Source organism: Erythrolamprus reginae, chromosome 5 (genome assembly GCF_031021105.1).
Source record: "Erythrolamprus reginae isolate rEryReg1 chromosome 5, rEryReg1.hap1, whole genome shotgun sequence".
Taxonomy (NCBI): Eukaryota; Metazoa; Chordata; class Lepidosauria; order Squamata; family Dipsadidae; genus Erythrolamprus; species Erythrolamprus reginae.
In genome coordinates, this window is record NC_091954.1 from 4142376 (window position 1) to 4165508 (window position 23133).

At 45.8% G+C, this 23133-nt stretch overlaps 1 protein-coding gene across 9 annotated transcripts in view; it reads right to left on the bottom strand.

Annotated features, from left to right (window-relative positions):
* ZMIZ1 (zinc finger MIZ-type containing 1) overlaps positions 1-23133 on the bottom strand; it is a 479806-nt gene that overhangs the window by 26915 nt on the left and 429758 nt on the right. For 7 of the 9 annotated variants that reach the window (XM_070751999.1, XM_070752002.1, XM_070752004.1 and 4 more), the window contains 10 exons: positions 18233-18520; positions 16724-16906; positions 15663-15837; positions 13415-13556; positions 12008-12218; positions 10727-10832; positions 10373-10533; positions 8645-8712; positions 4387-4455; positions 1390-1637 (listed from right to left, as the gene is read on the bottom strand). In XM_070751999.1, the coding sequence (XP_070608100.1) occupies positions 1390-1637; positions 4387-4455; positions 8645-8712; positions 10373-10533; positions 10727-10832; positions 12008-12218; positions 13415-13556; positions 15663-15837; positions 16724-16906; positions 18233-18520 (1651 nt within the window). The remainder of the gene's footprint in view (positions 1-1389; positions 1638-4386; positions 4456-8644; positions 8713-10372; positions 10534-10726; positions 10833-12007; positions 12219-13414; positions 13557-15662; positions 15838-16723; positions 16907-18232; positions 18521-23133) is intronic. The other 2 variants (XM_070752003.1, XM_070752001.1) reach the window with 1 other exon arrangement.

A 23133-nucleotide genomic window follows, 5' to 3' on the forward strand; every position in this document is an offset into this window, starting at 1 on the left:
GGTAATATTTTCTGTGGAACTGCGGTTGAAGTTTCTAATTTGAGTTCCCTTCTCTTTTATAAGTCTTATGTCAGGAGTGTCAAACTCAATTTCACTGTGGGCCACATCAGGGCTGTGTTGATCTGGTGTGTGTGTGTGTGTGTTTGTGTGTGCGTGTCTGGGGTGGGCAGGGCCTTGGTGGACATAGCAAACTTGACATCACCCATTGAAGCTTTGTTTTAGACCACAACGGCCTCCTGCAGCCCTCTGACAGCAGAAATAGAGCTTGTGGAGTCCGTGTGTGACCTTCATGAACTCTGTTCTCACTGGCAGAGGGCTGCAGGAGGTCGTCATGGCTGAAAACAGAGCCCAAGTGGGCTGAGCGCAGTCCTCCCAAGCTCCATTTTTGCTAGTAGAGGCACTCTGGGACGGTCATTCACTGTTTCCAAGGAGCCCCGTGGATCAAATCTGTTTTACTTTGACATAATTGTATTAACTAGCCATTAGACTTATTAGTGATTGATAAGGAGGACAAAAATCTCTGGATAAGTGGACACGGCAGGGCCTGAAGACAGCAGAATAGAAGTGAAAGAACTGGAGAAGATAACAAAATATAAAGACCTACAAATAGAAATAGAACGACTGCTGCACGAATCCCAGCGACTAGTTAGGTCCCACAGAGTGGGTCTTCTCTGGGTCCCGTCAACTAAACAATGCCGCTTGGCGGGACCCAGGGGAAGAGCCTTCTCTGTGGCGGCCCTGGCCCTCTGGAACCAACTCCCCCCAGAGATTAGAATTGCCCCCACCCTCTATGCCTTTCGTACGCTACTTAAAACCCACCTCTGCCGTCAGGCATGGGGGAATTGAGATCCTCTTTCCCCCTAGGCCTTTACAATTCTATGCATGGTATGTCTGTATGTATGTTTGGTTTTTATATTAATGGGTTTTTAATTGTTTTTAGTATTGGATTATTATTGTACGCTGTCTTATTATTGCTGTTAGCCGCCCCGAGTCTCCGGAGAGGGGCGGCATATAAATCCAATAAATGAATGAATGAATGAATAAATAAATAAATAAATAAATAAATAAATAAAGGCAAGCAAGGGTTGTACTGGTAGTCATAGGCACCTTGGGTGCAATCCCAAAACAAATGGAACACAACTTGAACACCTTCAACGGCACTGGCAAATCCATCCTCAGTCAATTGCAAAAGTCCGGCAAGCTTACATCCGGTGATGATAACACCATCGAACACCTGCCAATTCCAGACCTTTTGGAAGGATTCGATAGTTGACAAAAATGCCAAGTCCATTTGGTTGACTACATGACGCAACCTCACAATCTCAAAATATTTCCGGGTGGTTTGGCTTATTCTGAGAACTGGTTCCATGCATCGGATGCGAAACTCACCTTGGCTACTGTATTCACTGGAGTTGGTTCCTCCGGGGGGTGGCGGGATTGATGGGTAGGGCGATGGACCTGGACCCAGGGCAGCAATCATCTCCATCACGTTGGGCATGATCATCTGGCTGGGACTCATGGTTTTGAACCTTTTGGAAGGAATACCATCTGGATCATCCTTGATGTGAATGTCCGACTTGATTGGGACAGGTCTCCAACTGCAGGTTGGGTCAATTGTGACTTCTTCAAACTCAGAGCTGTGAAAACACAATACATTCGATAATACTGAGAGCTCTCAATACACCGTATGCATTTTAGATGTTACTAATGTCATCATATTAAAGTCAATAACGAATGCATTGGTTGCCGATTGGTTTCCGGATGCAATTCAAAGTGTTGGTTATGACCTATAAAGCCCTACATGGACTCAGACCAAATTACCTGCAGGACTGCATTCTGCTGCATGAGTCCCAGCGTCCGGTTAGGTCCCACAGAGTCGGCCTTCTCCAAGTCCCATCAACTTTGGCAGGACCTAGGGGAAGAGCCTTCTCTGTGGGGACCCCGGCCCTCTGGAATCAGCTCCCTCCAGAGATTTGCACTGTCCCCACTCTCCTCGCCTTCTGTAAGCATTTAAAGACCTATTTGTGCTGCCAGGCTTGGGGCCATTAGAGTATTAAGTATGTCTTGTGTGTGAATGGGAATGAGTGATTTTAAATGTTTATTAGAGTTTTTAAAGACATTTTGGCTATATTAATTGGATTTCTAGATACATATACTGTATATTGGTCGATTCTCGGCATATAAATCCAATCAATCAATCAATCAATCAATCAATCAATCAGTCAATCAAGTCCAATACATATCCTGTTATTGGGTGGTTCTCCACTATCTCCCAAAGTCTGTCCAAAGTCTTGTTTATTGCGTCAATGATGCTATCTAACCATCCTATCCTTCTGCCCTCCCTTTCTCCTTCCATCTTTCCAAACATCTGGGTCTTTTCCAAGTAGCCCTCTCTTCTCATTTGGTGGCCAAACTATTTGACCTTCTGCTTCAGCATCTGTCCTTCCAAATAAGGGGTTGATTTCCTTTAGGATTGACTGGATTGATCTCCTCACAATCCAAGGAACTCTCTGGAGTCTTCTCCAACTCCACAACTCCAACAACTTCAGGATCTGTCCTCCCGAAGAACAGTCAAGGGTGATTTCCTTTAGGATTGACTTGATTTGATCTCCTTGAAGTCCAAAGGATGCTCAGGAGCACCATAATTTGAATGCATCAATTCTTTGGCACGCAGCCTTCCTCATGGTCCAACATATGGCACAACGCATGCGCGGAAGCAAAAACATGCTGGGACATGCGTGCACAAAACACCTGAAGCCGTGTGCGCAGCACACTGGTAGCAGTGGTAGGAGCAAAACGCCCCTGCTGCCCATGGCACGGATTCTATGATTCTGTTATTCTACCTCAAGACCGAATTGACTTTTTTCGTACTTGCATGGCATTCACTGCTGCTCATTTTAAGTTGGCATTATCACCTAGCTAAGGTGACCGTACGCCTTCCAGAATAGAGAACTGCCTGTCTTGTTTTGTTTTTCCCCTTTGATAATGTTTCGCTTCTGATCCAAGAAGCTTCTTCGGTTCAAAGGGTGGGGAAAAAAATCAAGAAAGTCCAGTGACCTTTTGGAGAAAGCACCTTTGATATAACCATGACCAGGATGATTGAGAATCTCCATTGGCTTCCAGAGCAGAAATTATTTCATCTCTTCACCTGCTAATCAGATATCCTTGCAAGTAGCAAAAGAAAGACAAGCTCATTAGACACTCCCGTCAGATGTGCTTGTAATTACAGTGGTACCTCTATCTAGGAGCGCCGCTACGTAAGAACTTTTCTAGATAAGAACCAGGGGTTCAAGATTTTTTTGCCTCTTCTCAAGAACCACTTTCCACTTAAAAACCCAAGCCTCTGAAACTGTAACCAGAAAAGGCAGGGAGAAGCCTCTGTGGGGCCTCTCTAGGAATCTCCGGGGAGGAAACAGGGCTGGAAAAGACATGGAGAAACCTCAATGAAGCCTCTCTAGGAATCTCTTAGGAGGGAACAGGGCCGGAAAAGGCAGGGAGAAGCCTCCGTGGGGCCTCTCTAGGAATCTCCTGGGAGGAAACAGGGCTGGAAAAGACATGGAGAAACCTCAATGAAGCCTCTCTAGGAATCTCTTAGGAGGGAACAGGGCCGGAAAAGGCAGGGGGAAGCCTCCGTGGGGCCTCTCTAGGAATCTCCTGGTAGGAAACAGGGCTGGAAAAGACATGGAGAAACCTCAATGAAGCCTCTCTAGGAATCTCTTAGGAGGGAACAGGGCCGGAAAAGGCAGGGAGAAGCCTCCGTGGGGCCTCTCTAGGAATCTCCTGGGAGGAAACAGGGCCGGAAAAGGCAGGGAGAAGCCTCTGTGGGGCCTCTCTAGGAATCTCCTGGGAGGAAACAGGGCCGGAAAAGGCAGGGAGAAGTCTCCGTGGGGCCTCTCTAGGAATCTCCTGGGAGGAAACAGGGCCTTCACCCTCCTGTGGTTTCCCCAATCGCACGCATTATTTGCTTTTACATTGATTCCTATGGGAAAAATTGCTTCTTCTTACAAACTTTTCTGCTTAAGAACCTGGTCACGGAACGAATTAAGTTCGTAAGTAGAGGTAGCACTGTAATTATATTAACCTACTTTAAATCTGGTCTCTATTGATTAGGCTCAGCCCCCAGCACTTTGGCATGCTCCCCACTTTCTGTCCTCCTTGCTGTCTTGCAGCGACAGGAACCTCTACATTAATATTCACAATTTGGAAAAGATCTTTGGGGTCCAAAATTCACATGGGGGGTGTGTGGCATCATGTCCTGAGATGATCAGATTTTACTGATCTAAAATTCTAGGTTGAGACAAATTCTAAGAAAGGTTTTTCGAGAATTGAAGCTTGCGAGCGAACATAACAAGAGGCCCAGTTCTCCAAATCAAAATATACACTTACTTTTGTATAGCGTTCAAAATGCCCCACATGAATTGATCGACCTCCAGGCCCTCCAGCAGAGCTGTTTTACTGGAAGAGAAAAATGGGGCAGACATTTACATACTTGTCGCGCATTTGCCATATGATATAAGTTTCTGAAGGGATAGGCCCGTATTTTTTGGACTATAAGACGCACCGGGAGTATAGGACACAACTTAGTTTTAGCGGAAGAAAATAAGAAAACAGCTGATTGGCGGGTAGATCAGCCTCCCGGAATACCCCCAATCAGCTGTTCCCAGGGGTGAATTTAAGCAACAGGTTTGTTGGTTGTGAGTTCTGTACTTTGCTTTTTCCCCCTGCCTTTGAAACCTCCATTTCAGAGACTTTTTTTACTGAAGCTCCGTTTCAGTGTCTGAAGCTCCAAAACTTCCGCTTGAGAGGCTGCCACCCCCACCCCCCCACCTACATTCAGAGTATAAGACGCACCGAGATTTTCATGCTCTTTTTGGGGGGTTAAAAGGGTGTGTGTCTTGTATCACTGAAACCTGGCTGGGCCCAGAGGGAGGTGTTCCTCTCTCTGAAATTTGCCCAGCTGGGTTTCAGATATGGCATCAACCGCGACCCCAGGGAAGGGGGGGAGGAGTGGCTATTATAGCCAGGGAGAGCCTTTGCCTACGTGGACTCATTGCTCCGGAAATTGCGGGTTGCGAGTCACTCTTGATGAGGTTGGACTTAGGGGTTCAGGTGGGCTTATTTCTCACGTACCTGCCTCCCAGCTGCGTGTCAAAAGCCCTGCCTGTGCTACTCGAGGAGGTAGCCGGGTTGGCGGTGGAGTTCCCCAGACTTGTTGTCTTGGGGGACTTCAACCTGCCGTCACTCGGCGAAACCTCGGGGTTGGCACAGGAGTTCATGGCCACCATGACAGCCATGGACCTGACTCAAGTAGTACGGGGTCCGACTCATGAGGGGGGGCACGCACCTGACATGGTATTCCTTTCCGAGCAATTGAGCAATGGTCTGAGACTAAGGGGCTTAGAAGCAGTGCCTTTGTCATGGTCAGACCATTTTCTACTACGGCTTGACTTCCTGGCTCCAATCCTTCCCCGCAGGGAGGCGGAACCAATGAAGATGTTCCGCCCCAGACGCCTAATGGATCCAGAGGGTTTCCAGACGGCGCTTGGGGTTATTCCAGAGGCACTCATCCACAGTTCGGCGGAGTCTCTTGCGGAGGCCTGGAATACGGCTGCTGCGGAGGCTCTCGACCGGATTGCGCCTTTGCGACCTCTCCGTGGCGCTAGACCCCGTAGAGCCCCATGGTTTAACGAGGAGCTCCGGGAGTTGAAACGCCAAAAGAGACGTCTAGAGAAGCGATGGAGGAAGAGTAGGTCTGAATCTGATCGAACACTTGTAAGAGCTTTTATTAAGACTTACAAAGTGGCGCTCAAGGCGGCAAGATGCGCGTACCATGCCGCCTTGATTGCATCAGCGGAATCCCGCCCGGCCGCTCTGTTTAGGGTGACCCGCTCCCTTCTTAACCAGGGGGGAGTTGGGGAGCCCTTGCAGAGTAGTGCCGAGGAGTTTAACACGTTTTTCGCTGATAAAGTCGCTCAGATCCGGGCCGACCTCGACTCCAATTGTAAAACAGAGTCGACTGACAACGAGTCAGTCGAGGTGACTGGGGCACGTACTTGTCCACCTGTCTGGGAAGAGTTTGATCTGGTGACACCTGATGAAGTGGACAAGGCCATTGGAGCTGTGAGTTCCGCCACCTGTTTACTGGATCCGTGTCCCTCCTGGTTGGTCTCGGCCAGCAGGGAGGTGACACGGAGCTGGGCCCAGGAGATTACCAACGCTTCCTTGGGGAGGGGAGTTTTTCCATCACTCTATAAAGAAGCGCTTGTGCGCCCCCTCCTCAAGAAGCCCTCCCTGGACCCAGCCGTACTTAACAACTATCGTCCAGTCTCCAACCTTCCCTTCATGGGGAAGGTTGTCGAGAAGGTGGTGGCACTCCAGCTCCAGCGGTCCTTGGAAGAAGCCGATTATCTAGGTCCCCAGCAGTCGGGCTTCAGGCCCGGTTACAGCACGGAAACCGCTTTGGTCGCGTTGATGGATGATCTCTGGCGGGCCCGGGACAGGGGTTTATCCTCTGTCCTGGTGCTCCTCGATCTCTCAGCGGCTTTCGATACCATCGACCATGGTATCCTTCTGCACCGGTTGGAGGGGTTGGGGGTGGGAGGCACTGTGCTTCAGTGGTTCTCCTCCTACCTCTCTGGCCGGTCGCAGTCGGTGTTAGTGGGGGGTCAGAGGTCGACTCCGAGGTCTCTCCCTTGTGGAGTACCCCAGGGGTCGGTCCTCTCCCCCTTGCTATTTAACATCTACATGAAACCGCTGGGTGAGATCATCCAAGGACATGGGGTGAGGTATCATCAATATGCCGATGATACCCAGCTTTACATCTCCACCCCATGCCCAGTCAACGAAGCGGTGGAAGTGATGTGCCGGTGCCTGGAGGCTGTTGGGGCCTGGATGGGTGTCAACAGACTCAAGCTCAACCCGGATAAGACGGAGTGGCTGTGGGTTTTGCCTCCCAAGGACAATCCCATCTCTCCGTCCGTTACCCTGGGGGGGGAATCATTGACCCCCTCAGAGAGGGTCCGCAACTTGGGCGTCCTCCTCGATCCACAGCTCACATTAGAGAACCACCTTTCAGCTGTGGCGAGGGGGGCGTTTGCCCAGGTTCGCCTGGTGCACCAGTTGCGGCCCTATCTGGACCGGGACTCATTACTCACAGTCACTCATGCCCTCATCACCTCGAGGTTCGACTACTGTAATGCTCTCTACATGGGGCTACCTTTAAAAAGTGTTCGGAAACTTCAGATCGTGCAGAATGCAGCTGCGAGAGCAGTCATGGGCTTACCCAGGTATGCCCATGTTTCACCATCACTCCGCAGTCTGCATTGGCTGCCGATCAGTTTCCGGTCACAATTCAAAGTGTTGGTTATGACCTTTAAAGCCCTTCATGGCACTGGACCAGAATATCTCCGAGACCGCCTTCTGCCGCACGAATCCCAGCGACCGATTCGGTCCCACAGAGTGGGCCTCCTCCGGGTCCCGTCAACTAAACAATGCCGGTTGGCGGGCCCCAGGGGGAGAGCCTTCTCTGTGGCGGCACCGGCTCTCTGGAACCAACTCCCCCCAGAGATCAGAACTGCCCCTACTCTTCCTGCCTTCCGTAAACTCCTCAAAACCCACCTTTGCCGTCAGGCATGGGGAAACTAAACATCTCCCCCTGGGCACGTTGAAGTTATATATGGTATGCCTGTATGTGTGTATGTTAGTATAGGGGATTTTCTTAAACTTATAATATTTTAATTAATTGGATTGTATTGGATTGTTTTTCACTTGTTGTGAGCCGCCCCGAGTCTTCGGAGAGGGGCGGCATACAAATCCAAATAATAAATAAAAATAAATAAATAACTCTGAAAAAAAGCAGCAAACCACTTCTCTGTGTCTGCCAAGGAAATAAGAAGGATGTCATTACTTGGGCATGATTTAGCATCCAGATCATTTATCATCATTTTTTTTTTAAAAAAGGTCCTCAGCAAAACTTGCATTGGCTGCCGATCAGTTTCCGGTCACAATTCAAAGTGTTGGTTATGACCTTTAAAGCCCTACATGGCAATGGACCAGATTACCTCCGGAACTGCCTGCTACCCGCACGAATCCCAGCGACCGATAAGGTCCCACAGAGTTGGCCTTCTCCGGGTCCCATCGACTAAACAATGTCGTTTGGTGGGCGCCAGGGAAAGAGCCTTCTCTGTGGCGGCCCCGGCCCTCTGGAACCAACTCCCCCCGGAGATTAGAACTGCCCCCACCCTCCCTGTCTTTCGTAAACTACTCAAGACTCATTTATACCGCCAGGCATGGGGGAGTTGAGATATTCCTTCCCCCTAGGCCATTACAAGTTATGCATGGTATGTTTGTGTGTATGTTTGGTTTTATAATAGGGGTTTTTAGTTGTTTTTTATTATTGGATTGTACATGTTGTGTTTATTATTGTTGTTAGCCGCCCCGAGTCTACGGAGAGGGGCGGCATACAAATCCAATAAATTATTATTATTATTATTATTATTATTATTATTATTATTATTATTTATCATATTAAAAAAAATACTGTTAGATTAGTGAGGTTACATCTCTGGTGCAAAATGGAAGCATCATTTTGCATCAGTCTGGTTTCCGCTTTGATATTATCACGGGCGTTGATATCCCCACTCACTTGCATACGGGGCATCTCCAGGTGCCTCGTTCACAGTTCAGCTGGAGGTAGGATTCCAGATCAAAACACTGCAGGAGGAAAAAAAAGCAGGAGAAATCTTCATGAAACGATGGTGCCAAGGGGATGTGACTGCAAAGAGCATCCTCCCAACGGCTGCCAATCACGAAGAGAAGCCACTCCATCAAATAAATGCCACATTTGAGTGTGTGTTGAGGGCGGGCGCATGTGCTTCAGCTTCCTGCCAATGCACAGAAGACAAATCTCGCCTGCGTGACATTTTGCCAATTTCCGGGGATATTTTTGTTTCCACACATGAGCAGAAGCAAAGAAATCACCAAAAATTTCTATGAGCCATGCCAGGCTTTCGGGAGCAGAGCGCTGGGGGGAGGATGACCAGGTCCAGCAACAGTAGCGCTGCCGAGCTCCAGCCGTCAGGCCTGCTCTTGCACACCACATGCTATTTTCTCGGCATGGTGATGCCACCCCAAGCAAGTCGGCAGCTGGTTTGGAGCCTCGTGGCTTCGGGGGGACAGTGCTGGAGGCTTGTCTTGGTGGTGCGCTGCTCTCCGTTGAGCTTGCCTGAGCTACGCTGACAATGAATGGCGGCTGCTAGTGCTACTCAGAGGGTGAGGGGAGCAGAGCCCCCCCCATTGAACGAGATCTTCCCTCCTCCTCCCCTACTTTTGCAGAGGTTGGACCTCCGGCCACCCGCCCTCCCTTGTTCTGAAAGGTTCCCTGGGCCCCTGCTAACTTCTCATCTGGACGCCCCCCCACCTTTGTTCAGAAAGTTTCCCCCTACTTTAAAGCCCTACATGGCATTGGACCAGAATACCTCCGGAACCGCTTTCTACCGCACGAATCCCAGTGGCCGATAAGGTCCCAAAGAGTTGGCCTTCTCCGGGTCCCCTGGACTAAACAATGTCATTTGGCGGGCCCCTGGGGAAGAGCCTTCTCTGTGGTGGCCCCGGCCCTCTGGAATCAACTCCTCCCTCTGCGGAGAGGGGCGGCATACAAATCTGATAAATAAATAAATAAATAAAACTCCCCATAAACCACCCTGATGTGTATGTGCGAGTGAGTGGAGCAGTACAGCACCTGACAATTTTAGCATTCATAATATTGGTAAACATAGAAACATAGAAGACTGACGGCAGAAAAAGACCTCATGGTCCATCTAGTCTGCCCTTATACTATTTCCTGTATTTTATCTCAGGATGGATCTATGTTTATCCCAGGCATGTTTAAATTCAGTGACTGTGGATTTACCAACCACGTTTGCAGGAAGTTTGTTCCTAGCATCTACTACTCTTTCAGTCAAATAATATTTTCTCACGTTGCTTTTGATCTTTCCCCCAACTAACTTCAGATTGTGTCCCCTTGTTCTTGTGTTCACTTTCCTATTGAAAACACTTCCCTCCTGAACCTTATTTAACCCTTTAACATATTTAAATATTTCGATCATGTCCCCCCTTTTCCTTCTGTCCTCCAGACTCTACAGATTGAGTTCATGAAGTCTTTCCTGATACGTTTTATGCTTAAGACCTTCCACCATTCTTGTAGCCCGTCTTCTCTCCTGAACATCATTTAACCCTTTCACACATTAAAATGTTTTGAGCAGATTGACTGGGCAAGGGTAGTTAATACTTAGATGTGTGTCTGCACATTTGTGAAAGAAATAAATGCAATGCTGCGCTGGTTTGCACGAATGGGAGAAGGGGAGGCCCTCACCTGTACGTGCTTACAATCGTGACCTCTTGCCGGAAGCTGGATCCGTCGAAACGTGATGGGACATTTGAGAGAGACCTTGATGGCTGTCTGCTCCACACCGTCTTCTCCGTTGAGAGGAGCGTTGCCCGTCGAGGCGGCCACGCTGCTAAAATTTCTCTTGACTGTTGCAAAAAAATAAAATAATTTTTTTAAAAAAAAAATAACAAAGGCGAGAGGGGAGGGGAGTGCTAATAGAATTCATACTTAGGACTGTTTTAGCAGCATGACGCTTGGCTTGACAGTCACTGTCCCAAGGACTGAATGGAGTTCCATCATCTGCCTTACAGGCCAAATTGACACACAGGTTCTACTCACTTTTGGTGATGCAATGTTCAGCCGGAAGCAGGCGTTTCTTTAAGAGGCCCTGGAGGACAGAACGGACCGAAGGCCGGTGCACTAACTGCAAAACAAACAAATGGGACTGGGGGGAAAGAGAACAATTTTTTTAAAAATCCAATGGTCTATAGAGGAGGTCCCTTCCCTTCTCTCTTCCCTTCCCTTCCCCTCTCCCACCCCAACCCACTGCATACTACTGGCATCATCCTACTTGCTTTCCCTGCCGCCTGACCGCACTGTTCACCCATTTTGAGACTGTCAGAAATCACGACCCCATAATCCTTCTCTTAGAAACTGTGAAACCCCCGTGAACAATAGCAGGAATGTGAAGTCTTGGTAGGACAATTTATTATTTTATTATTATTATTATTATTATTAGGATTTGTATGCCGCCCCTCTCCGCAGACTCGGGGCGGCTAACAACAATGATAAAAAACAACATGTAACAATCCAATTTAATAAAACAACTAAAAACCCTTATTATAAAAACCAAACATACACACAAACATACCATGCATAACTTGTCATGGCCTAGGGGGAAGAAATATCCTAACTCCCCCATGCCTGGCGACAAAGGTGGGTCTTGAGTAATTTGCGAAAGACAAGGAGGGTGGGGGCCGTTCTAATCTCTGGGAGGAGTTGATTCCAGGGGGCCGGGGCCGCCACAGAAAAGGCTCTTCCCCTGGGGCCCGCCAAACGACATTGTTTGGTCGACGGGACCTGGAGAAGGCCAACTCTGTGGGACCTTATCGGCCGCTGGGATTCATGCGGTAGAAGATGGTTCCGGAGGTACTCTGGTCCAATGCCATGTAGGGCTTTAAAGGTCATGACCAACACTTTGAATTGTGACCAGATACCGATCGGCAGCCAGTGCAGGCCGCGGAGTGTTGCAGAAACGTGGGCGAATCTAGGAAGCCCCACGATGGCTCTCGCGGCTGTGTTCTGCACAATCTGAAGTTTCCGAACACTTTTCAAAGGTAGCCCCATGTAGAGAGCATTGCAGTAATCGAACCTCGAGGTGATGAGGGCATGAGTGACTGTGAGCAGTGACTCCCTGTCCAAGTATGGCCACAACTGGTGCACCAGGTGAACCTGGGCAAACGCCGCCCTCGCCACAGCCGAAAGATGATGTTCCAATGTCAGCTGTGGATCGAGGAGGACGCCCAAGTTGCGGACCCTCTCTGAGAGGGTCAATAGTTTCCTTACTCTAAAGCTATTTCCAAAGAGCCAAACCGCAGCATGAACAGATGAGGCACTTACACAACAGCATGCCGTGACAGTGATCTGAATTGTATTTCTTCCTGGCTGGCAGACGTGCTTGAGGTGCAGAGGTTTATGTGACGTCTTATTGTCGCCCCGCTCGATGGTGAGTGGCGTTGCATTCACGCTGACCTGGACCGATGCTGGCCAATTAGTGTTCATTTGCCGGTCTTCGTGGTGATAACACTTGAATTGTAACTCCAAGTCTGATCTGTCAGAGAAGGCAGACGTTTGCATGGCGATTAGCACCTTCGCTGTTTCCAGGGCCAAATCTAAGCACCCCATGAACCGGATCCTTCCTTGACACCCATGCCCAATGCCACTTCGGACCAGTGGCTTTCCAGTGTCTTCTTAAAATCCGCCAGGTCAGTAAGGGGCGAGTACAAGTGCCCTAGAGTGCCTTCCGTCCCCTGTCCTATTGCTCTCCTATATCTCCTATACCTTTTTTCTATTCCTATATCTCTTCTTCTATTCTTTCATTGATATGTTCTATTCCAATATCTTCTTTTCTATTCTTTCATAGATATATTTTACTATGAGTATCTCCTCTATAACCTTCATCATGTATTTTACTATGTGTATATAGATATATACCCACTAAAGCCCTCATTGTGTATTGGACAAAATAAATAACTTAATAAATAAAAAAAATTAGTTCTGCAGGCAAGCTGTTCTACTGGTTAACTGTCTAGCTCAATAGTTCCCAAACTTTTTGGGGCCATGCCCTACCTAAGCATCTCTAAAATCCTGATTCCAACCCCCCACATGATATATGCTGTCTTTTTGGAGTATAAGACACACACACACACCAAAAAAAGAGGCTGAAAATTTGGGTGTGTCTTATACTCCAAATGCAGCTTTTTCAAAACTTTTTTTCCCAGCCCTAACAAGGTGCTAACAAATCTTCCCGGCTTGCAGGATTTTTTCATTGCTACTCCAAAGAAGTTTTTCCAAGCCCTAAGTCTTTGCATTGTTTTCATTGCTTCTCCCTCCAAGGATTTTTTTCAGCCCTAACCAGGGGATAAAATAATGTGCTGAAGCTGACCAGACTAAGGCCGCTAGCTATATGAATACCTGGTAGGCAGGTTTTCTCCCATTATTATCCTCCCCCAAAACTTATACTCTAGTATAAGTATACTGTGAAAAATATGATAATTCTTGCTATTCAAAAAGTGAACTCCTACTCAAGCGGAGGAAGCCTAAAATGCCATTAACTTGGTTTAAACAAGGTTCCAATTGCCTCCATTGGAAATCAAATTGCGCCCCCCCCCCACCCGCCACCACATTGGGAAGCTTCAAAATGGGAGTGAGTTTCCCATCCACCGCTGACCCAAGAAAGAGCCTTTTGGTTCCCCTCTGGTTTGGCATCCTGGGATGTTCACCCACCCTGCCCCGTTGCAATCCTACCTCCACATGAGGGTTTGATGGACGGTCGGCCGCAGGTGAAAGACGTGATTGCTGACCGCCAGGTTGTGCTCCAACCGGAAGGGCTCTAAAACGACCCCGTCTCGCACGGGGAACGTCAGGCGTAGCTCGTCGTTATGGCTGGCTGGGATGGAAGAGGGAGAGAAAAGTTAGCGGTGGACTACTTTCATATTCATAACTGTGTGGAAACTGCAAATTGTGCAGAACGCAGCCCTGCGAGCAGCCATGGGCCTGCCTAGATATGCCTATGTTTCCCCAACACTGCGTGGTCTGCATTGGCTGCCAATTGGCTTCTAGACACAATTCAAAGTGTGTCCACCTTTATAGGTAATGACCTATAAAGCCCTACATGGCATCAGGCCAGATTCCTTGCGGGACCGCCTCCTGCCACATGATCCCAGAGACCGGTCAGGTCCCACAGAGTCAGCCTTCTCCACCTCCCATCGACTAGACAATGTCGCTTGGTGGGCCTAGGGAAAGAACCTATCTATCTATCTATTCAACTTTTATGCCACCCTTCTCCTTAGACTCAGGGCGGCTTACAACATGTTAGCAATAGCACTTTTTAAAAAACAGAGCCAGCCTATTGCCCCCACAATCTGGGTCCTCATTTTACCCACCTCGGAAGGACGGAAGGCTGAGTCAACCTTGAGCCGGTGATGAGATTTGAACCGCTGACCTACAGATCTACAGCCAGCTTCAGTGGCCTTCTCTGTGGAGGCCCCAGCCCTCTGGAACCAGCTCCTCCTGGAGATCCACACTGCCCCCATCTTCCTCGCCTTCCGCAAGAGTCTCAAGACTCATCTATGTCGCCAGGCTTGTGGTCATTAGACCCTAGCCCCCGAATGTGTTGTGAGTTAGTTGTTTGAATGGGAATGAGTGTTTTTTACAGTTTTGGGTTGTTTTTTAGAGTAGTAATTTATATCAATTGGATTTAGTATGTTATATTGTTCCTATAAATGTTGTAAGCTGCCTGAGTCCTCGGAGAGGGGCGGCATAAAAGTCCAATCAATCAATCAATCAATCAATCAATCAATCATAGAATTGAGTAGAGCTAGAAGACACTTTGGAGGTCTTCTAGTGCAGTGGTCCCCAACGTTTTTTCCACCAGGGACCAGTTTCAGCAAGACAATTTTTCTATGGCCCAGTGGGGGCGGAAAGGGGCGTGGTTGGGGGCGGGATTAAGCATGGGGGTGCTGGTCCTCCCCGCCCCTCTTTCCCACCATCGTCCTGTGGCCGGCAGAACCTGCCTCCCAAGCCCTCTTGCCCAGCGGGAGCTAAGCGCTGGAGAGAGGGGGTCAGGCTGGCCCTCCTACCTCCCCCCAGCCAAAAACGCAAAAGCGGCCCGCGGCAGAAGCCAAAAGAGGCTTGAGCCTCTCGGTCCTTCCCGCCCCTCTGTCCCATCCATCGTCCTGTGGCCGGCAGAACCTGCCTCCCGAGGCCTCTTGCCCGGCGGGAGACGAAGCGCTGGAGGGAGGGGGTGGCGGCATGAGGGCCGGCAGCTGCTGACTCCACGGACCGGTGCAACATGCCCCGCGGCCCGGTACTGGTCCGCGGCCCGGTGGTTGGGGACCCCTGTTCTAGTGCAGCCCCCAGCTCAAGCAGAACCTCAACTGTTTCAGACAAATGACTGTCTAGTCTCTTCTTAAAACCCTCTAGTGATGGAGCAACAAAGGAGGGTTCCCACTGGTGCACTCTGGTGCGCCGCTATGTTAGTGGCCCGCCAACAATGTAATTTTGGTGCGACGGCTACCAAACGGTTAAGCCGTGGAGAAATATTGGTAGCTGAGGAAGCAAGTTCTTGCCACAGTTATGCTCATTTTTGCTTGACTCTGCCAGGCAGCGCGATCTGGATTTTTTTACATGATTTCCCTCTGACTTGTAAACATTTTAATAATTTGTTCCCCCCCCCCCTGATTTATTCCTTTTTTTTTCATGAATTCCCTGATAATTCTCTGATATTTCCCGAACCACTGATTTCCATAATAATTCCCTGATTTCCCTGTTTTTCAGGTTTGCTGGACACCCTGTTATCATTACTTACTAGTTATGTTATGTTTATAGAAACTACAATCCTATACTTGTTCGACTAAATAAATAAATACATAAAATAAATAAAAATAAATTTGCACATTTATGAAAAGATGCTTTATCCGCAGGCCACCGCCTCTGGCTCCAATGTTTCAGACCCATATAGTTTACATGTGGTGGAAGCAGTTTTGGTACTTACTTGGAGGTGGTGGTAGAGCATTGATATTTGGCTTAATGTCCGGCGGAAAAGGTGGCTTGACATCTTGATTAGGAGACAGGTAGGGCGGCATATTGCTGCCGGGAGTCATCGGTGGCGTAGGATTTCCGGGAACAGGCGAGTGAGGGTAATTTGCTACAGGAAGAGGCCTGGATGGCTGCAAAATGGTAGATGCCATTGGAAAGACGGAGAAAGAAAACAGAATTACTTTTTTGCACGTCCACCACATATGAAAAAGCAAAACATGGAACACATTTTATGAATGGTTAGAAACAAAGAAAGAACAAAATGAGTATATAATTATGAATTAGAATTATGAATAAGAAGGAAAAGGTTATTTAAATAATAACTTTTTAAAGATAGATAATGAACCATTTGATTTGTATTAATTGAGATATTGTAATATTGATTGATAAAAGGTGGTAAAAAGCAGGACAAACATGTATATCAATTAAATAACCAGAACTAATTTTTCTTTTTCAGTATCGCCGTCTGTAATAGCCATAAAAATGACTATGGAGATAATATGTTTAATGGACGAGAATAATTTAATTGACTATTTGTGTGTGTGTCTATGTTTATATGTTGTATTTTTAATATATATATATTTCAATTAAAAAAAATTAATAGAAAAAGAAAAAGAATCTGGGGTTAAAGTTAGAAAAATAATAGAAGAAATAATAATAAAAGATCGTATTGATTGGAAACAGGAAATTTATTTATTGGGAATTATAATGGGTAATTTTGTGAAAGAAATATATTATTTAATAATATAAACATAAAATATGACAGCTGCCAGAATAACTTATGCAACAAAATGGAAACACGACAACACACCAAACAATGAGGGCTAGGAGACCTCATTTCAACCTTGAACTGCAAATATTCCCTTTTATTGGTGCTTATAATGATATATAGTCAACATGCAAATAATACACAAGCTGTGAGAGTTTTTTTAAATTTTTGCTACTTGTAAGAGTTTTTCATTAACATAATGGCCACAATTAAAGCTTACCAAATGGCAAAAATGAACCTTCACTCACCTTGTAATATTGCCCCATGTTAACGGCGGGGGCAGGATACTGCCCCGTGCTCTGCTGGTTTGGCATTCTCTGTGCTGGGTAGCTGGGTGACGTCAGGGGTCTTGGAGCGTTGGGAGCAGGATACTGGCCAGGCTGGGATGGAAACTGGTTATTTGGTCCGTACTGCTGGTTTCCGTAATTTGGCTGGTTGATAGAAAGAGACCAAAACCAAATATGCATATGTGTATAGGTGACACACATATATTTAAACTTACAAAGAACTGATTAAAAAATAGAGACTAGTATAGATCAATTTTGAGCTATTTAGCTCCCATCAGCCAGCCATCGGATCGTATCCCGACTCAGAAATCACTTATTTTATGATAAAATCCACTCTTTATTTGAACACAAGCATATATAATAAAATGCAGGGTTTTTTAAAATGACACAGAAGGAGTTATTTCTCTTTAGAGCTAGTTGTAATCTATGGCCAGAAACTGGTCTTATCAACATTTCTTAGATAAACTCCATTCATTTACTTAAACATACACTTTTGCTCACCAAAAACTTTCACCAGCTCAGCATGCAACCAAGAATGTCTGTTTGAAGCAGAAATCATGATTTTTAAGCCTTGTTCAATCACACCACCCAGCTTCACGTCTCTTCCATGAAAAACATTGAGTCTCCCCACCTCATTTCACCCAATCCCATTCCTTTATACTGCCTGGAAGTGACATCACACCTCAAAGAGGCTAAGACTGTGAGCTAATACCTTTTACTCTGGATCACCTCTCGCTTTTGGAGCAATCTTCTATAGCGAGGGTCAATCCATTGGCTTTCCTCTCTCATGTCTTCCTCACTCTCTGACTGGGACCACTCTCTCATTGTCACACCAGCCCCCTCTAGTGGTTCCTCAGGCTCACTCAAGTCACTTTCTCCCTCACTCTCTGCTTCCTCTCACAACCCAACTGGCCCAGGGAGTGGCCTGGCTCATCCTCCTCAGAATCTGACATGACCTGAGGTGGACAAGGAGTGCTCACAACAATATATAATACAGTAGTACCTCTAGATACGAGTTTAATTTGTTCCAGACCCAAGCTCGTATGTCGATCAACTTGCATCTCGAACGAATGCCTTTAGACTTTGTTTTTTGCGCCGAGATAACTGGAAGCAAGGAGATTCTTGCGCCACCTAGTGGAAGCTCGGCTCGTATTCCGAATTTGAGCTCGGGTGTCGAACAGAAATTTTGCTCCTGTCGTGGCTCGTAACTTGGAATACTCACATGTGGAGCAGCTCATATCTAGAGGTACTACTGTATAGAAAAAACATCATTCTTTCTTGTGTGTAAGTTTCGTTGTGTTCCATAAATAATTGTTGAGGAAAAAAAATGTGGTGCAACCTTCGTATAACCTGGGCGACCTTCGTATAACCTCCGCGTTTTCATACGCTCAGTAATTGTGCTAACTCCTTAACACTTAACAATTTCCGTAGCTTGAGGGAGACAGAAGCCAACCCACCAGCGATACCCACCTCTCCAGGGTATGTCCTCTTCATGCCTTGCATGGGTAACGACTGGGGACGTGGACCGGGGTAAGCTTGCTGGGGCATCCTCTGCCCATGGCTGAAAGGGCTCATTCCTGGAGGCCTGGCCTGGCTCATGCCCATGGGTGGCCCGCTCATATTGGAAGGCGTCATGCTTGCCCCCATGGATGCCGGGTTCAGGTTGGCTGGCATGGAAGTGGGGCCGCGAGGGCCAGGCTGGTTGATGAACTGGCTGTTGTAAGGCTGTGCCGGACCCATCTGGAAAGAGGAACAAACCTTCAACAGAAGAAGGAGAAGAAGGAGAAGAAAAAAAAAGAATATAAAAAAGGCGACATGGACTTAAAAGGGGAAGGAAGGGGAGCCACGCAGGAGGGGGAATCGGAACGCTGTCGAATTTCCCCCCCCAGGGCTGGTTCTTTTTGAAGGACCATGGTTGCTACTAGGATTTGAAAAGGCAACGGACAAAGAGGCCATTTTTGATTCAACAGCGGTGATGAAAACTCTACAATTTAACCACCGTGGGCCCGGGAGTTACATCCCTTTGCAGTTTCCAAACAGACAGTGATGGGCTCCTATGAGTATGGTCAGGTACGCAGAACAGGTAGAAAAATAAATAAAGTTGAATGTGTATAATTTTACAAGAGCTGTGTGTGTGTGTGTGTACATACACATACAGTTTATAGAGTAGATAATGTATATTTTTGTGTGCCTGTGTGTGATATGTATGTACACATATGGCATATATACATAGAATTAAATAGTATATTTTGAATAATAGCCGCCCCGAGTCTTCGGAGAGGGGCAGCATATAAATCTAAAAAATAAATAAATAAATAAATAAATAAATAAATAGTAAATAGGGAGGAAAATTGTCTCTCTTTGAGGCGAGGAGAGGCCAGGCACCCTAACCCTAACCCTTGATGTGAGTGACGTCAAGTTGGCCACCTTTAAGCCAGTCACATGACCTTCCTAGATTTGCCCACGTTTCTACAAAATTCCGTGGCCTGCATTGGCTGCCGATCAGTTTCCGGTCACAATTCAAAGTGTTGGTTATGACCCCTTAAAGCCCTACATGGCATTGGACCAGAGTACCTCTGCAACTGCCTGCTACCGCACGAATCCCAGCAACCGATAAGGTCCCACAGAGTTGGCCTTCTCCGGGTCCCGTCAACTAAACAATGTCGTCTGGCGGGCCCCAGGAGAAGAGCCTTCTCTGTGGCGGCCCCGGCCCTCTGGAATCAACTCCCCCCGGAGATTAGAACTGCTCCCACCCTCCTTGTCTTTCGTAAACTACTCAAGACCCACCTTTACTGCCAGGCATGGGGGACTTGAGACATCTTTCCCCCAGGCTCTTTATATTTTATGTTTGGTATGTACGTGTTGTCTGGTTTTTAATATGATAGGGTTTTATATATTTCTTTTTAATATTAGATTTGTTTCACTATAATATTGTTTTTATTATTGTTGTGAGAAGTGTTCCCTCTAATTTTTTTTGGGGGGGGCGGAAAAGTATAGTGTCTGAGCGGCAGTCCCTTTGGGACTGGGCGGCACAGAAATAATAAACAAACAAACAAACAAACAAACAAATAAAAAACCCACCCTGTTTTGCCTCAGAGAATTTCAAAATAAAATACTGTACTGTGCTGTGTGTCTATAACAGTGAGCTCATAATAGGGCAACTCTATCAATATCAAAATGCCACTTAAATAGTTGAGCTAGTTTCAAACTAGATTTTGATTTTCTTTCTCTCTTCCTTACTCCCATTCTTTTTCTTTTCCTTCCTCTCTTTTTTCTATCTGTTTCCCTCTCTTCCTCTCTTCCTCTCTCACTCTTTCCCTCTCGGCTTCTGGGCAGGTTTGGAAAACTCTGAGTTGATGATGATTTTTAAGTGAGCGATTGCTCACTGCTCAGCTTAGAGGGAACTATGGTTGTGAGCCGCCCCGAGTCTTCGGAGATGGGTGGCATACAAATCTAATAAATTGAATTGAATGGAATTTAAGCCACCCCCGGTCACATGATCGTCAAGCCCCTACCACCTGGTCACATGGCCGGCAAGCCACACCCTCAAAGTAAGCCACGCCCACAGTGTGGTAGTAAAAAAACTTGCAGCCCTTCACTGCAAACAGAGTGTAGGAGCTAGTCTCTCCTAGGGCTACAGGACAAAGAAATATAGCAGAAGGCACTTGGCAATCTCTGTATGGATGACCAGCAAAGTGGGTTTGATGACTAGAAAGAACTCCAGTGAACCAGGGTTGATCAAGTTGCTCCAGGTCAGTCTGGGAACCATCAGATTGGGAGGTTAAAAATAAAAACGAATTAAAGCAGGCAGAACCCAACCTGCGTCTGCTAAGAAGCAGGTGAAAATGTCCGAACCCATCGGTGGAAAATGTCTTTCCGTTCACATTTGTATTTGCTATTTGTGTAGGGTTTTTTTAAAAAAAATTCTTATTGGTTTTATATCTGGGTTGCCTTGTCAGCAGAGGGGACTCAGGAGACACCAACAGTAACATGATGCCCTCTGACATGGTGCAAAGATAAATTAATTTTTATCTGCCCCTTAAAAATTTATCCTGTTGCTTTCTACTTAATACCTGCTGACTGTTTGTGTTCCTATGTCTATGTGGCAAAGAATCGCTGTTTTAAATTCTACAATTTAAATATATAGTTGTTGTTTTAATTTCCTTTTTTTTGAACCTGCATTTCAGTTTTCACAAGCAGATCTGGCTGAACAGGGAGCAAAAATCACCAAATCGCACTTAGACTTATATTACCGCTTCATAATGCTTTTACAGCCCTCTCTAAAGCAGTTTGCAGCCTCTTGCCCTCCAACAATCTGGGTCCTCGTTTTACCCACCTTGGAAGAATGGAAGGCTGAGTCAAGGCTGGTGAGATTTGAACTGCAGGCAGCCGGCAGTCAGCAGAAGCAGCCTGGAGTCCTGCACTCTAACCACTGCACCACCTCCACTCCCTGACGTCTCTTTACAAACCACAACAAAAATGTTTCCTAGGCTAAACGCGGTCCTTTCCTTTCCCCCTTGGCATTAACTTCCCTCCTCTCTCTGATCTGGGATAGCCCTCCTAATTCCTCTGTAATCTCTTTTCAAAGTCCTTTCTAAGGTCAACCGAGACTAGCTCAACCTATCAAATCTAATATTTTTTTGTTTTGTTTTGTTCTGTTTTTAAGAAAAGAATTCTGGAAAATAGGCAATGGATGATGAAGCGAACGAGCGAGAAATAAATGAAAATGATCTTATACATCAACCAATAATTATGATTTATTTATAAGCCCCTCAGAGTCCGTTTGGAGCGAGTGGCATATAAATACAATAAATAAGTAAGTAAGTAAGTAAGTAAATAAACAAATAAATAAGCAAATAAATAAATAAACAAACAAACAAATAATAAATAAAAATGTTGCCACCCTTTTAGTAACAAGCCCCTCTACCCCTTCAAGAAGAAATAAATGAGATCCCATGAATTAAAAACCAACAACTCCTCTTCAAATATAGAATGGGATTAAAATAAACCCCGGGGGCAGGTAAGTGTCATTCTTGAGCTCTTAAAAGTTACGACATTTGAAAATCAAGGTTGATTATCAAAAAGCATAGAGATCAATTTCCACAGTGATTCCTGATGAGGAAATTATTATATTATTATATTATATTATGTTATGTTATATTATATTTTTATTTATTTTGTCGAAAAGGAATAGGATTGTAGTTTATATAAGCATAACGTAAGTAGTAAATAATGATAAAAAAAGACAATAGGACAGTAGGACAGGGATGGTAGGCGCAGTGGTGGGATTATGCACACCCCTTACAAACCTTTAGAAAAGGGGAGAGGTCAGCTGAAGACAATTTGAGGTTAAAGATTTTGGGGATTTGTGGAAGAAACCATAGAGTCAGGTAATGCGTTGATTATTGCTGAAGTCTTTCTTTCTTTCTTTCTTTCTTTCTTTCTTTCTTTCTTTCTCTATCTATCTATCTATCTATCTATCTATATCTTATCTATCTATCTATCTATCTATCTATCTATCTATCTATCTATCTATCTATCTACCTATCTTATCTATCTATCTATCTATCTATCTATCTATCTATCTATCTTATCTATCTATCTATCTATCTATCTATCTACCTATCTTATCTAATCTATCTATCTATCTATCTATCTATCTATCTATCTATCTATCTATCTATCTATCTTTCTGTCTGTCTGTCTGTCTGTCTGTCTGTTTATCTATCTATCTATCTTCTCTCTTTCTCTCTCTCTCTCTCTCTCTCTATCTTATCTATCTATCTATCTGTCTGTCTGTCTGTCTATCTATCTATCTTCTCTCTTTCTCTCTCTCTCTCTCTATCCTATCTATCTATCTATCTATCTATCTATCTATCTATCTATCTATCTATCTATCTATCTATCTATCTATCTTCTGGTGATTGGCCTAAAATCAGTCAGTCAGCTTTCATGTTTAAGGCAGGACTTGAATTCAGTGTCTTCCACAGATTGGTTCAAAGTCTCACCCACCCGCCTTTCTATTTACAATGGAACTAGAACTCACAATCTCCAGCCTAATGGCTTAACTACAAGATCATACCGGCTGAGATTGAGACTAATGGTAAATTACAAAGTTTAATTAGTCACACGAACGTAGCAGATAAGCCTATTTCTAGTTATCTGCCCTTTAATATGTGATTTGTTTGCAATTACTATAGGTTATAATTAGATAAATAATTATAACTGAATGAATATGAAAGGAACAAAATAAAACAAATTTGTTTCGATGCAGATTCTTCTGCGTTAATATTCACAGATACAATTAACCCTGTTATAAAGTTAGAAACAGCATTAAGTATCAATAATTTGCCGGAATTAAAACACAGATG